The following is a 16,192-nucleotide window of genomic DNA, read 5'->3' as shown; positions in this document are numbered from 1 at the left end:
TTATCAACCGTATGCCTACTCGTGTGTTGGATGGTCATTCCCCTTATTCTGTGTTGTGGCCCACTCAGAATCCCTGGCCTTTAACCCCTCGAGTGTTTGGGTGTGTTTGTTTTGTCCATGATCATAGTCCCACTCTCAAGAAACTTGATCCTCGGTCCATCAAAGTAGTCTTCTTGGGATATTCCTCCACCCAGAAGGGATACAGGTGTGTTGACCCTAGCACTTCCAGAGTATATGTCTCCAGGGATGTGACCTTTCATGAACATGAGGCATACTTTCCTGCGAATCCTCTTCAGGGGGAGTGTCTAGGTGACAGAAGGGAAGAGTATTCTTCGCATCAGTTGATTCATTTCATGGACTTCTTGGATTATACGGTAAGTTCTCCAAGTGTGGAAGACGTTGTCAGTGAAGACAGAGACAGTCAGATGGAGGGCGGCCCTGTGGAAGAAGAGTCCCGAGATCACCTATTTGGTCAGGTTTACAGCAGGAAGAAGAAAGATGTTGATGTTACCAATCCCAATCTTCCCAATCTTGTGACCTCCCCGGATGATCCAAGTCCAATGAATGAAGAACTTCCCATAGCTCTGCGCAAGGGCACCAGGTCATGTACTTCTCATCCTATTCAGAGATTTGTTTCATATGCAAAACTCAGTAAAGACTACAAGTGCTTTGTTACCTCTTTATCTATGGCTGTTATTCCCAGGTCAGTGGAAGATGCAAGGAAGGATCCTAAATGGCTACAGGCCATGACAGATGGACGCCCTGGAAAAGAACAATACGTGGGAGGTTGTTGATATCCCCAAGGGAACTCACTTAGTTGGCTCCAAGTGGGTGTTCAATGTGAAGTACAAACCTGATGGCACTGTAGAACGCTATAAAGCTCGTCTTGTTGCTAAAGGGTTTAGCCAGAAATATGGGGTTGACTATCTTGAGACGTTTGCTCCCGTGGCGAAACTGAAGACCGTAAGGGTCATCTTAGCTCTTGCAGTGCAAAAAAATTGGAGTATGGACCAACTTGATGTAAAGAACGCCTTCTTGAATGGTCACCTTGAGGAAGAAGTCTATATGAGCATGCCGCCTGGGTATGCTCGGAACGGGAAGTGTTGCTATCTCAAGAAAGCTTTGTATGGTCTCAAGCAATCCCCTAGAGCTTGGTTTGAAAGACTAAGGGTTGTAATGAAGACTAATGGGTATAAACAGGGAAATGGTGATCACACTCTCTTCATCAAGCAGAGAAATGGTCTGGTGAGCCTTTTACTTGTATATGTTGATGGTATGATTGTCACAGGTGACGACGAGGGGGAGAAAAAGAAGATGAAAGAAATGTTAGCTGCAGAATTCGATCTCAAAGATCTGGGTAAACTAAGGTATTTCTTGGGGATTGAGATCGCGCGATCTGAGACTGGGCTTGTTATGAGCCAAAGAAAATACACGTTGGATCTTCTAAAAGAGACAGGTAAACTGGGATGCAGGCCCTTTCTTACCCCAATGGAGTCGGGCACAAGGATAAGTATCAAATCTGGGACTATCTTGGATGAGGAAGGAAAAGGGAGGTATCAGCGTCTGGTTGGTAAACTTATTTATCTCATTCTTACTCGCCCAGATATTACGTATGTTGTGGGTGTGTTAAGTCAGTTTATGCATGCCCCTACTGATTGTCATTGGAAAAGTGCTGAAAGAGTATTGGGATACTTAAAGAATGACCCAGGGAAAGGACTACTCTACACTCGACAAGATCAACTAAGCATTGAAGGATACTCTGACGCCGACTGGGCAGGATGCACAGATACTAGGAGGTCTACCACAGGATACTGCATATTTCTTGGAGGTAACCTTGTGGTATGGAGAAGTAAACGTCAAGAAGTTGCTATGGGGGTTACAGAGATGTTATGGCTCAAAATTCTTTTAGCAGATATTGGGGTTAAAATGGGGTTAAAATGGAAGAGAAGATGAGGATGTACTGTGACAACAAGTCTGCGATTAACTTGGCAAACAATCCGGTCATGCACGACAGGACCAAACATGTGGAGATCGATCGTCACTTCATACGGGAACGCATAGATTCAAAGGAGTTGATTCTGCCCTATATGAAGTCTGAAGATCAAGTTGCGGATGTCTTAACTAAGTCTTTATGTACATCTCAATTTGAGAAAAATGTTAGCAAGCTTGGCATGTTTGACATGTATGCCAAGCTTGAGGGGGAGTGTTAGAATATATTGTATTGGGAACCGGTTCCATATCTGGACCCGGTCCTATGGGGCACGGATACCGAGGCGGGCTCGGTACCCTAGGCGGCACTCTTTCTCTCCCTCCTATATATTCTTCACTTACATGTAATCGTTGAGTTAAGTGAATATTATCTTCTCTCTCCTAGGGTTGCGGTTTGCCCCTAGGTCAGAGCTTCCCCGTGGTTTTTCACCTCTTTCTGAGGTTTTCCACGTATATTGTGTGTTCAGGTTTTCCACGTATATTGTGTGTTCTTTCTCTGCTCTCTCCGTGGTTCGTGTTTCTACAAACTTCAATGAATTGACAGTTCCTGTGGGTGCAAACACGGGCACGTGCACACCGTGGGCAGCCTACAGCCGAGAGACAACCCCCGTGGTGGCTCAGAACAGTATGGATCCATTCACCCGCTGCAGCGGTAGAGCACTCATCCATGAGTGTGTGAATTCCAAGAAGAGATACTCAGTCTTCCCTAGGACACCCAAGTTGGGAAGGCGGGAGCCTAATGCTCCAAGCACATCACACAACAGTACCCTGGAGCCTTGCACCACCTGCGCTCCGAACAGGCGAGACCAGTGGCGAAGGTGGGACAACTCCCAAATACATAGCCACATCCCACTGGCCTCTCATCTCTTACTCTTTCATTATTATCATTATAATTGCACATTCACAAAATGACTGCCTAGCTCATGAGGTTGGTGCACTTCACGAGTGCACCCACACCTCCAATTGCCTCCACACGAGGGCCACACATATCATTACATTCTTAACTAGCTGTCATACTGTACGAGTATAACTACCCCCCAATTTATTCATTTGCATCATTGCCCGCGGCAATGAATATGAAACAAATCACAACATTCACATTCATAAGAACTCACATCTTATCAAACACATCTTTCAAAACTTAGCCAAATCCCAGAGAGTAGTCTCGATCGGTGATTGGCTCGTAGCTGTCTTAGGTAGTTATCATTCTAGGATGCTTTCTAATGCGCAATTGGGGTCGAGGAGACACTCGACTCGATACGCCTACCTCATCTGTCCTAAATAGTTATCAATTCTAGCATGCACATGCAAATGTGTAACAGTTTTCCAAACGAGCTTCTAATAGTTTTTCAAAACAAAGCTTATCATGTATCAAATCATTTGCATACATACATACATTCACTCACAAACAATCATTCAATCACATCACAATCTTAGGATCCCACAATCCTAGGAACACACATTCACACGTTGGCCCCAGGCAGGGATTTGCCTGGAATGCCGCCATACCTGTCGCACACCCACAAAACTCTTCAAAATACCTCGAGCTTCTAATCTGGTCGCTCAAGGTCTACGGGACGTGCCCGGTGTACCTGCAAACATAAACAAAAGATAAGATTTCTACTAGTTAGTTTCACGATCCAAACAAATATAAAATAAAATCATTGAGGCACATGTCATCACCTCAAGAGGGTGTCGATGGCTAGTGTCGACCTACAAAGCCCTCCAATAGGCCTCTTCTCAGCCCTAGAGGTTACCACCAAAAGGCTTAAGCTTCGCGCTTTCGTTTTGAATCGATCACTAATCCACTTCTCCCTTGCTTCCTTAGTTAAGGTGTCTTCCCAACATACACACTCTCTTCCAACCAACACGTACTACGCACATCGACAATGGCGTGCTCCACGCGTTCACAAAGACGGTCCTACACCTTCCCTACAATGTCAAGTCTCTAACATGCTCCCTAATAGCTTCGAAAAACAGCCCATCATGCTTATAAGATCATTGTAGACGTGGATCACCGTCCCTTTAAAACCATCCTAGACTATCCCCAAAAGCAAAGTCGCTAACATATATCCTAAAATCACCAATACTTAATTCTATCATGCTCAAACAATATTTATACGTGCTCCAACAGAAAATATACAACACTATAGGCTCGATTAGGCCTTGCTCACCCCAATTAAAGAGTCCGAACTATTGCAGTCCTCCCGGCAGCCACCTCACGAGTTCAAGAGATCCTCAAGCGGCTGAAATCCTTCAATGCTGCCACCGCCTACGCATTCACTTCATTGCTATGAGGGGAAAGATGCGTCCCCAACTGCAATCCAAACCAACATCCCCAAAACAGTCAAAAACTGCAGGAAAACTGGCGGGGAAAAAGGGAGAGTGTGGGAGTGGCGGAGGAAGGGGAATAGCACGGGAGAGAGAGAGAAAAAGGATGGGAGAGAGTTGTGAGTGAGGAGCACAAGAGAAAAGAGGGAGACGGCCAGAGAGAGGGTGCTGACGGTGATGGGAGAGTCTGGGTAGGAGGGAGGAGGAGAAGAAGGACAAGGAAGGAGGAAGAGGCGGAGAGAGATCAGAGGCTTACCAGTGCCACCGCCGCCGTCCTCGTCGCCACTCTGCACCACCTCCGTCTTCTTCTTCTCGGCGCTGTGGTCGTAGCACAGGGAGAGACGAAGAGGGGAAACGAGGGAGACGAGGGAAAGACGAGGGAGAGGAGGGCGACGTCGGGCTCCCACACTGGTGGATTCGGGTCTGGGTCTGGACCCGATCCGGTCCACCTACAAAAACGAGTGTTACATATATGGTGCTTCCTAGTTGAAGTCGTGAAGACCATGCTATATAACTGCATAAGTACACTTGTGCAATGGTTGGAGAGAGAGGTACTCTTTTTCTTCCAAATAGGTAAATAGTCTCAGATTTTGGAAGAAGTAAATCTTGCCAGATTGACCAATAATCTCCACAGGTCAAGACACCTTAATCTAATCAATAGTGGAAAGATTCAAAACCACTTACTGTGAAAGACTGCACTCTGCACAGCAAGCTCTCCAACTTCTGCAGCAATACAAATGACTGTAACATACACAGCAGGTTTTCCACTAACAACACTGGTATTAACGTAGATCTTTAGGACAATCAGCAACCAGTCTACTGAAGGCCAGACAAATAATCAGCAGCACATTGACCCAGATCTTCTTCAGCAAAGAAAACTTCAACTTAGTCAAGCTGAAACAACCCACACAGAGCCAAGCTCTGGTACCATGTAAGCAGACAGAATACCTTTCAAACAGTTGAATCTCTCACACATTTGAACATACAATATTTCATTAACAATCTTGCTTTCAAAGAGCTACAGCAAAACTGAGCAACAGATTACAATATATGCAATGAAAGAGGGAGCCGTTGGAGTCTCCAACAGCCATCGGCTAAAAGTCTAGCTGTTGAAGAGTCCAGTAGCTATAATAATCAGCTGAACAGAAAAATAAAAAATACAAAAAAGGAAAAGAAAAAATACAAGTACAAAATACAAAAGATATTCAAATAAAATAATCATTTACGTACAATTTAACAAACTTTTGTTGTAAGAATGGCATTCATAGGCTAAATGATACAACTATTTGAGTTGGAAAAAGATGTGAAGTCTAACTTGTTCATTTTTGCATTTTCAGGTGGATTTTGTTTGATTAGCTTGTCTATTCGATCAACTTATTTTCTACGACTTATCATGCATAGGCCCAGGAAACAGCTACTGGACTAGTGTCTGTTAATTTTGTCCAACCTTGATCTTATATGTTGGAAAGTGAGTGTCTAAATATTGGTCAGAAACATGGATATGTAAGTGATAGTGCAGTGTTGGAAGGTCTTTGTGCATCTTGTTCTTCACATGGTCCTTGTAAGATCTGTTTGAGTGTACTCTATGATTTTGCAATTTGTTCATATAACTGCTATTGCCAAATCATAATGGATGGTAGTACCAGTAAGGTAATATTACCATTCTTAAGTACACAAAAACCCACAGAAATAAAATGTGTTGGCTTATTTTAGTGATCTTGTGGGTAATTTGTTGTGTTATATAGCCCCTGCCTCATCCTTATGTAATGTTTTTACTACTATACCATCATTATGTACTAACTTCTTGTTACATTACATCAGTTACATCATGTAGATGGTCTAACAGAATCTGGAGTAAGACAAGTTTTGAGATCACAAAACCGGTCCAGTGATGAAGTGATAATGTTGACTGGGAACTCCGGGAAAATATGGGGTGCCGTAAGGTTCTGATGCTGAGGCAACTTTTATTTCTGTCATATTCCTATCTGAACTCAAGTATGTTATGTTTAGTTCAGAAAATATGATAGTAATTAACACTTTTTTGTGGGGTATTGATACGCTTATTATGCAGAATTAAGAGCAACATTTATCTATGTATCAAAATTGCAATTATGTTAGATACTTATCATGCATAGGGACTAAAGTGGTCAATGATGACAATAACCATCATGTTGGCTATCTCTTCTGAATTGTATTTTCTTAGGTGCCATCCATGTGAAACTCAGCTAATATCAGTCCAGAAAATTGGTGTGTCCTCTTAACTTGCTTGTTTACTGAATCAAACTGTTGCCAAAGTAGCCAATGGTAATGGAGTTGTTGAGGACGTCAACTGTATGTGGAGCTGTGGACAAATTCCATCTGTCTCATCATATATCAGGTCTCAAAGAAGAAATGTGTAGGAGGCATTTGTAGAAGAAATTTATTGATTTTGTTGTTGTCAGAGCAACTGCTTGGGTATTTTGGCAAATGTATGATATGTTAACTGCATTATTCAAAACACTGTCCTATACATCAAAAAGAAAAAAATTAACTATGATTATCAGGCATGTTCTGTGGTCAACGTTGGTTCAATCTGACATGTTTGTATAACCTATCTGGTAGTTGCTGCATATGTTACCCTTTCATTTGAGATATGGTGACACTAATCATTTTTGGGATACATCACTTTTGACCTTTTGCACTTGGTAAACACTTTGCATATTTATGGTGCCTAGATCTTTTCCCCTTTATCCATTTTAGTTTTGGTTTACTTACTGGGGAACATTGGAGTTTTGTTGATATTTTCATAGACATTGCTAAGCTTGTTATGAAATTGGTTAACTAGCTAATAACTGGTAGTGATTTTGTCTTCTCTCAGCACTTCCACTTGCCTGACATTCATCTTTTGGATGAATATGCTGTTCAGCATAATATTGCTGTCTACTGTTTCATAGTTTCTGTTTAGATTTTGCTTCATGAATTAAGTGATAGTTTTTGTAGTATTTAAGGGTATTTTCCAGTACCTTACTGTTTCAGTATGTTGTCATGCATCTTTGCATAGATTTGTGTCATTAGTACTGCTTACCTTTTCTGTAAGATGTGCCTTGGCAGCTTAATTATCCGTGAAACTTCACTTACAGGCTATTCGTGCAACATCATCTTCTTTGAAGCCAATTTATGTATCCATTGGGCATCGCATTTCACTTGAAACAGCAGTGAGAATTGTTAAAAATTGCTGCATATACCGTGTTCCCGAACCCACTAGGCAGGTACTTTTTATTTGGTGCCATGATTCATTTGAAGTTTCTCATATTTAATCGTGTTATGGTCGCCCAAGCTTTCATTCTATGGTTATGGATATGTTAGTAAGTGTTGATAGATTGTGGGTTTCGGGTCCGGATCCATACCCGACCCGCCTTGTAGCCCGTTTTGGGCTCTACTTAAGTCATGTAACCCTAATCCTTATGAGTTAATGATAATCTTTAGAGAGAGAGAGTCTGGCTGCTAGTGGGCACCAACTCCTCCTCATTCGTGGTTTTTTCTCCCTCGTGTTGAGGTTTTTTCCACGTTACATCGTGATCATTGTTTCTCTTCTTCTTCGTCTTGTTCGTATTTCTACATGGTATCAGAGCCGTGAAGTTCCGGCGTTTTTGGTTGTCTTTTGCCCGTGTTAGAGGAGAATCGCCCGACACTGTTCATCGTCTCGCCCGTGCCCGACGCTCGTGCCCGAGCGTCGTCTGTCACCCCGCCGCCGTCTCCGCCCAGCGCCGCCCTGATCAACGCCGATCAGGATTCCGCCGTCTCCGCCTAGCGACAACCGGCCCAGCGACGCCCTGGTTAGCGCAGCCGCTTCCGCCCAGCGTCGGCCTGCCCAAACGACGACCTGTCCAGCGGCGGTCTTTTTCCGCCCAACGCCGTGTCCTTTTCCGGCGCCGTGCCGCTCTGCCTGGTCTGTTTCCGCCCAGCGCCGCGCCGACTGCCTGGTCTGTTCCCGCCCAGCGCCGCGCCGCTTTGCCTGGTTCTGTTTCCTGCTCTCTGTCCGTTTTTTGGTGTTGTATCGTGTGATTGCTTCTTGCTGCCCTTGCTGCCTACTGGTCTGTGATTATGGCAGCCTCTTCCTCGTCAACCGTCAACACCAATCCCACTGAAATAGGGGCTTTTAGAACGGAGAATGTTCCCATGCAGGTCATCACTCTTCGCCTCACCAAGGATAATTATTTCTCGTGGTCGCCTGCTATGACCATGGGGATTGCTGGCCGTGGTCGCATGGCCTATATTGATGGGAGCAACCCCGAACCAGCAAGAACAAGTGATGTGTGGCATACTTGGTTTCTTGAGGATAATCAAGTGAAAACTTGGATTGTCAATTCCGTTTCCGCCGATATTCAGCCCCTTATCCTTCGGAAGAAGACTGCTAGAGACATGTGGGTGGTCCTCGAGCAAATGTATGGCCAAAAGAAGACCGCAATTCGTACTTACCAAGTAATGAAGACAGTCTATGGCATTCGACAAGGGACCTCGTCTGTTGCAGAGTACTATGGGGCTTTGAAAGCCAAGTGGGAAGAGCTTGACTATCATTCTGATATTCCTTGGCATTGTCCCCATGATCAGGCGCTCTATGTTGCTCATGAATGGGAAAACAGGGTGTTCCTATTTTTAGCAGGTTTAAATGATGAGTTTGAAGGTGTTCGAAGTCAGATTTTGAATTCAGGGGAGGTGTCCAGTATTGAAGATGTGTACTCCTGTGTTGAAGCGGAAGAACAGCGAAGGCTTGTTACAAAAGAAGGGAAGAGGGAACTTGTGCCCTATAACGAGAGATCTGCTCTCGTGAGTCGTGGTCCTGGCGGCCCATCTAGGTCTCTTCGCCGGTGCACTCACTGCAAGAAGACAGGTCACACTGTGGATTATTGCTGGGATCTTCATCCAGAAAAGAAGGGGAACAGAGGGAGATCTTTGACTGGGAGAACGCCCGTGTCTGAGGTGCAAGCCTCTAGTGGAGAAAAAGTCTCCATTTCTGCTGACCAGCTTCGTGAACTAAGGGCTTATTTGGGCAGGCTCGATGTCAACAAGACTGAGACCTCAGAGGGAACTACAGCTAATCATGCTCTTGCAGCTATTGGCAATCAAGGTAACTCTTCTGTGGGGGAATGGATTGTCGATAGTGGTGCTACTCATCACATGACAGGTAACCCAAAATTGTTTCATGAGTATAAGTTGTCCTCGGGAAGGGAACGTGTTTCTCTTGCAGATGGTTCCTCTACCTGTGTGGCAGGCGAAGGCACTCTGTCCTTGTTGGACAAATTTCATGTGCAGGGCGCTTTACATGTTCCCCAGTTTCCTTTAAATCTCTTATCAGTCAGTAGACTTACTAAAGAATTGAATTGTGAACTTATATTCTCTGCCGATCGTTGTGTTTTGCAGGACTTGGTGACAGGGAAGAGGATTGGGATTGGTTTAGCTTCTGATGGATTATATCGTCTTCCCATACGTGTGGCTACTGCTCTGTTGACAGCGATCCGCAAGACAGATAAGAGAAGAGAAGATTGTCTTCAGTCTTTTATGTACTGGCATGAACGTTTTGGGCATTTACCTTTTGGGATTTTGAAACATTTGTTTCCAGACTTGTGTTCCTCCTTTGATGTGTCTTCCATTTCTTGTGATGTTTGTCAGTTTGCCAAACATGTGAGGGCTTCGTACCCTCTTTCTTCTAGTTGTGCTAATGAAGCTTTTTCTCTGATTCACTCTGATGTATGGGGACCTTCGGGCATTCATACCCGTCAAGGTTTCCAGTATTTTATCACTTTCATTGATGATTTCTCTCGTGCTACATTTATATACTTGTTAAAAGACCGCAGCGAGGTTCCTCGAATCATCGAGACATTTATTCTTCTTGTGCATACCCAGTATGGTGCGAATGTTAAAACTTTCAGGTCCGATAATGCCCGTGAGTACATGTGTCGGCCTGTTGAGGAGTTTCTTAGACAACGGGGGATTGTTCACGAGACATCCTGTAGTTACACCCCCCCTCAAAATGGGGTAGCTGAAAGGAAAAATCGTCAACTTCTTAATGTCACCAGGGCTCTTTTGTTTCAGAGAAATCTTCCTAAACACTATTGGGGTGATGCAGTTCTTACTAGTGCCTATCTTATTAACCGCATGCCCAGTCGTGTTTTGAATGGTAGGACTCCCCACTCGTTGCTTCCTGGCAGTCGTCCACCATTTCCTCTTCCTCCTCGTGTTTTTGGTTGTGTATGTTTTATCCATGATCACAGTCCAAATGTCAAGAAACTTGATCCTAGGTCTATCAAAGGTGTCTTTGTTGGATACTCCCCTACGCAAAAAGGATACAAATGTATTGATCCTATTACTGGTCGAGCTTATGTTACGAGGGATGTTACCTTCTTGGAACATGCCTCTTACTTTGGTGTGAATCCTCTTCAGGGGGAGCAGTCTGTGGGCAGGGAAGAGTATTCTCAGAGACAGGAACTTCAGTTTATAGATTTTTTGGACTACAAGAAAACAGAATCACTTAATACTGTTGATGTGCCTGAGAATGAGGAAAGGGGTGACAATAGCATTGAGAAGGAAGGCCCTCAGTTGTTTGGACAGTTCTACTCTAGACGAGGTACTCGGACAGAGGTGATGACTTGTGATGCTAGATCTACTTCCAATCCCAATGCCACTCCTTCCCTGGATGAACCAAGTCCTACCGAGGAGACCGTGGAGACCCATGATGAGGTTGAAAAGAAGAATGACGATCTTCCCATTGCCCTGAGAAAGGGTGTCAGGTCATGTACTCAACACCCTATTGGTAATTTTGTTTCTTATTCCAGACTTGGGAAAGATTACAAGTGTTTTGTTTCTACTCTTTCTTTGGCTGTGATTCCCAGGACTGTCGCTGAAGCTCAAAGTGACTCCAAGTGGGCCGATGCAATGAAAGAAGAAATAGATGCCCTAAGAAGAAACTTGACATGGGAAGTGGTGAAGATTCCTGAAGCCGCTCACCTAGTTGGATCCAAATGGGTGTATACCATCAAGTACAAACCAGATGGGAGTGTTGAAAGATATAAAGCTCGACTTGTGGCCAAGGGATTTAGCCAGAAATATGGAATTGATTACTTGGAAACCTTTGCTCCTGTTGCGAAAATGAAGACTGTGAGGGTGGTTATATCCCTAGCTGTGATGAAGGAGTGGAAGATGTATCAACTGGATGTTAAGAATGCATTCCTCAATGGTGACCTCGAAGAAGAAGTATATATGCATATGCCTCCAGGATATGAAGAACCAGAAATGTGTTGTAAGCTGAAAAAGGCATTGTATGGCCTTAAGCAATCGCCCAGAGCGTGGTTTGAACGACTGAGAAGAGTGATGATACGTCATGGATACAAACAAGGAAATGGAGATCACACTCTGTTTGTGAAGAAGAAGGAGAGCAAGGTTACTCTCCTGCTCGTCTACGTAGATGACATGATTGTTACTGGAGATGATGAGGAAGAGATTATCAAGCTAAAAGGGTTACTGGCTACAGAATTCGACCTCAAAGATCTTGGAAAACTAAGGTATTTTCTTGGTATGGAGGTTGCTAGGTCTAGTACTGGTCTTGTACTAAACCAAAGGAAATATACATTAGACCTGCTGGAAGAAACTGGTAAATTGGGATGTAGACCTACTCCTACCCCTTTTGACACTGGGCACAAGTTGAGTCTCAGAGATGGAGAGCCTCTCTGTGAAGAAGACAAGGGAAGATATCAACGTTTGGTTGGGAAGCTAATTTATCTTACCCTCACGAGACCTGATATCACCTTTGTGGTGAATGTTTTGAGCCAATTCATGCATGCGCCAACCGATGCACATCTGAAGGCTGTGGACAGAGTGCTATGCTACCTGAAGAAAAATCCTGGTAAGGGACTCCTGTATGTGAAACAAGAGACTGTGGAAATCGAGGGCTATTCTGATGCGGATTGGGCAGGTTGTGGTGATACCAGACGATCCACTACAGGGTACTGTGTCTACTTGGGAGGAAACCTTGTTGTATGGAGGAGCAAGAGACAGGATGTTTGCTCTAGATCCAGTGCAGAGGCAGAATATAGGGCAGTTGCTATGGGAGTGTCAGAGTTATTATGGTTGAAGATATTGTTGACTGACATTGGAATAGAGATTGAAGGACCTATGAAGATGTATTGTGATAACAAGTCTGCAATCAACTTAGCCAACAATCCTGTACTTCACGACAGAACAAAACATGTTGAAATTGATCGTCACTTCATTCGGGAAAGGATTGATGCGAAAGAGTTGATCTTACCTTACATGAAGTCTGAAGACCAAACTGCTGATGTTCTGACGAAAGCTCTTCCTTCAGCTTCATTTGAGAGGAATGTATCCAAGTTGGGCATGTTTGATATGTACGCCCAACTTGAGGGGGAGTGTTGATAGATTGTGGGTTTCGGGTCCGGATCCATACCCGACCCGCCTTGTAGCCCGTTTTGGGCTCTACTTAAGTCATGTAACCCTAATCCTTATGAGTTAATGATAATCTTTAGAGAGAGAGAGTCTGGCTGCTAGTGGGCACCAACTCCTCCTCATTCGTGGTTTTTTCTCCCTCGTGTTGAGGTTTTTTCCACGTTACATCGTGATCATTGTTTCTCTTCTTCTTCGTCTTGTTCGTATTTCTACAGTAAGAAAATGCAGTTGTGGCAGCCTGAGGTGTATAGCTCACGAAGGATCTGGATTTCTTCTTTAAACTTTGTTTTATCATAGCTCGGTCTCATTCTAACAGAAATTGAATACCTAGTTATTCTTGTTTCAATTTTGTCTCTACCAGCTTGGTTGATGCTAACTGATAGTATATGCTGATTTTAGACCTTGTGTCTATCTCATCTCAAATGCAGGCTGATATAAAATCAAGAAAATTTATTTCAAAGAGGACAGGAATGCAGATGCAAGTTTGACTCCGATTAGTAGGTAGCTTTTTCCACTTATCCTAATGCAATCTATTCTAAACTAACTCCCGCTGAGATGCACCTGCATCATGCAGGTTTTGTAGTTTTCTTTCAAAGCATATCATCTGTGTATCATGGATACTTTTGGGAGGGTGCCATTCTTATGTTGGCCTCTGTTTGACAACACATTGCTTATAACCTGATACATTTTCCATTACATGGGATAATTTTCATCTATTTTTTAAATGGGGGAGATATTTACTATAAGCTGAATGTATGTGTGTGCATCTATGTGCCCACAAATATGGCTTGCTTGTATACAAATACCTCTAGCAGCTCTGTCCACCTGTCTAGGGAGAGAAGTTCAAGCATTCAAGTCAAGAGATTGATACCTTTGGTGTGCCTCTTGGCACAATCTGGCAAGGGTCTTGATAAACATATCTTGACCCTTGGAAAAACATGGAAATTTTCATAAATGCAGATTCATGCAATCATACAAACCGAACTTTGTTGTCATCCATTTTAGAAATTCTCAGCTACCCTGTATTCCTTTGCTCATACCCTTGCTTACATTCAAATATCTTTTACTCATGAGGTGTCTAACCAGGCAGTCAATTCAAGGGAATGATCTGTTTTGCATAACCATCCTTTTAGAAAGAGAAACTGCACATAACAAGTACATGCATTGTGATTTTCTCTTAAAAGCATGGCTTCATTATTCAAATTAGATGAAGCTCTTTCATGAGAAAGATGCATAAAAATGTAACGGCCTTTAGGTTCATGAACCATTTCAAATGATGAAAGTTCTGAATATTTCACATGATGATTCCTGTTCAAATATCTTTTACTCATGAGCTGTCTAACCAGGCAGTCAGTTCAAGGGATTGATCTGTTTTGCATAAACATCCTCTTTAGAAAGAGAAAATGCACATAACAAGTACATGAATCCTGATTTTCTCTTAAAAGCATGGCTTCATTATTCATGTTGAAATTAGAAAGTTTATACTTAAGTGTGGTAGTTTTCTGATTATTTAAAAGTTAGACTCTTCTTCAGTCATTTATATCTTTATTTGTCTCTCTTGTGTAAAGACTCTAGCCGACCCTTATTCTCTCTTTAAATAAGAGATTAGGGTTAGCAATGAATAAGAAAGCTTATTCTCTCTCTCTCTTTTCTCGTTCTCTTTGGTTCCCTCTCTCCAGCTTTCTCAACATGGTATCAGAGCCAGCGGCGTGATCCCTTCAGGCTGCCGGTGACTGGCAGACTTCCGGCGACATTCTCTTTGGTGACTGTCAGACTTCTTTCTCTCCTTTCTCTTCTTCTTCTTCTTCCTCTCTTTTCTCATCTTCTTCCTCTCCTCTACCGCTCGCTGGTTGGTGGAATCTGATCACGCCTATGTAGAACACGTGATCAGATCCACTAGTGGAACGTGTATAGCCTGTTGCTGTTTCTGATTAGAGATGGCCTGTTCCTGCTGTGATCGTGGAGAAAGCCTGTAGTTTTTCTTTTTTTATTAGAGATGGCTGGTTGTTGCTGCTGATTGTGGAGATAGCCTGTTGATGCTGCTGACTGTGGAACAACAAGATGTGGACTTGCTGTTTGAGAAGTTGAGGTTGGCATCAGCAAAAGCAGCGACAGCCTTCATCGTTTCGTCTGTTCTTCTTGTTCAGAGTCGTGAAGAGGGTGTGGCTGTTGTCTGATATGACTGCAAGTTAACAATGTTTGGAAGTTAGAAACTATTTTCTGGCTTAAATATTTGATACTATCTAGTCGTGGAATGACGCACAACATTGTTTTCTTATATCGCTGAAGTCTCAGGTCATGTTGAAAGTTCTTAAAGTTGTCTGAAAATAAGTTTTTGTTGGCTGCCGTTAAGTCTGTGCACAACTTATGATATTATTGCTCAAGTCTGCCCTTGGAAAAATATACATATACTGTAATATTCGACTTTTGGGTGGGCCGGGTCGGGTGCAGGCCCGAACCCGAACCCGCTTGCATGAGGAGCCCGTCGCACGAGGGGCTCTTCTCTCGCGTCTTCTCCCTCGACCTTACCCCTTCTCCCTCATCCCGCTGGGTTGCACACAACACAGAGAAGAAGGAGGCGGAAGAGATGGCAGCAGCGGAGAAGGTGAAGGGCGACGGCGGTGGTGGCGCGTAGGTAAGCCACCGGTTCCCCTCTCTTCTTTTTTCTCCTCCTCCCTCTTTTACTGTTTTCCTCTTCTGACGCCTCTCCCTCAGTCCAGTAGGCGATAGGATTCAGACCCATCAAAGGTAGGCCCGATTGTTCTTCGTTGAATGCCCCTCTTTCTCTTGTGCTCCTTACTCGCATCTCTCTCTCTCTGCGGTCTCTCTTAATCTCTCCGTCCGTCTCTTCCCTATGTGTCATCGTTCTCTCTCCCTGCACACTCTCGCGTCTCTTTGGTCACGCCTTCCTCTACATTCTCTCTCACTCTCTCTTTGCCCACGCCCTCTGCTCGAGCCCTCTCCCTCAACCGAACAGTCCCTTACGTCTTTCCTTCTCTCTTGCGCCAGACCCTTCTCTCTTACCAGAACCCTTGGTTCCCCCTCTCTCACTCGTCTTCAGCCTCCCACACAGCTATTGTGGGCCACTTCTAACGACAAACCCCTCTTTTAAACCTCCTTTTTTCGTCGATTTTGATTCTCATGTGGCTGTTGGATTGGATTGCAGTTGGGGATGCGTTCTTCCCTCATAACAGCGACTAGAAGGCATTGGTGGTGGCGGCATTGCATGGTTTTTGCCATTTGGGGATCGTTGAACGCTTGAGGTGGCTGCCGGAAGCATCGCAGCAGTTCAGACTCTTTGATTGGGGTGAGCGAGACGTAACCGAGCCTAGATTGTTGTAAATTTTTTGTTGGAGTACGTATAATTATTGTTTGAGCATGCTAGAATTAAGAATTGATGATTTAGAAGGCATGCTAGAGATGTCGCTATTTT

The 16,192-nt window shown here is 43.8% G+C and overlaps 1 protein-coding gene across 27 annotated transcripts in view; it reads left to right on the top strand.

Annotated features, from left to right (window-relative positions):
- The window catches only part of LOC116246662 (uncharacterized), a 67,474-nt gene that overhangs the window by 36,454 nt on the left and 14,828 nt on the right, over window positions 1-16,192 (top strand). For 8 of the 27 annotated variants that reach the window (XR_007572646.1, XR_007572645.1, XM_050076332.1 and 5 more), the window contains 2 exons: window positions 6,142-6,258; window positions 7,440-7,568. Coding sequence is in view for 13 of the 27 variants with exons in the window: in XM_050076332.1 (XP_049932289.1) it covers window positions 6,142-6,258; window positions 7,440-7,568 (246 nt within the window). In the remaining 14 variants the exon portion in view is untranslated. Of the gene's footprint in view, window positions 1-6,141; window positions 6,316-7,439; window positions 7,569-13,187; window positions 13,718-14,438; window positions 15,017-16,192 lie in introns of those variants that run through there. The other 19 variants (XR_007572648.1, XR_004170739.2, XR_004170738.2 and 16 more) reach the window with 12 other exon arrangements.

The sequence above is a fragment of the Nymphaea colorata genome, chromosome 2, assembly GCF_008831285.2.
Source record: "Nymphaea colorata isolate Beijing-Zhang1983 chromosome 2, ASM883128v2, whole genome shotgun sequence".
NCBI lineage: Eukaryota > Viridiplantae > Streptophyta > Magnoliopsida > Nymphaeales > Nymphaeaceae > Nymphaea > Nymphaea colorata.
Note: the sequence above shows the minus strand (reverse complement) of the source record. Positions and strands in the feature narration are given on the sequence as shown.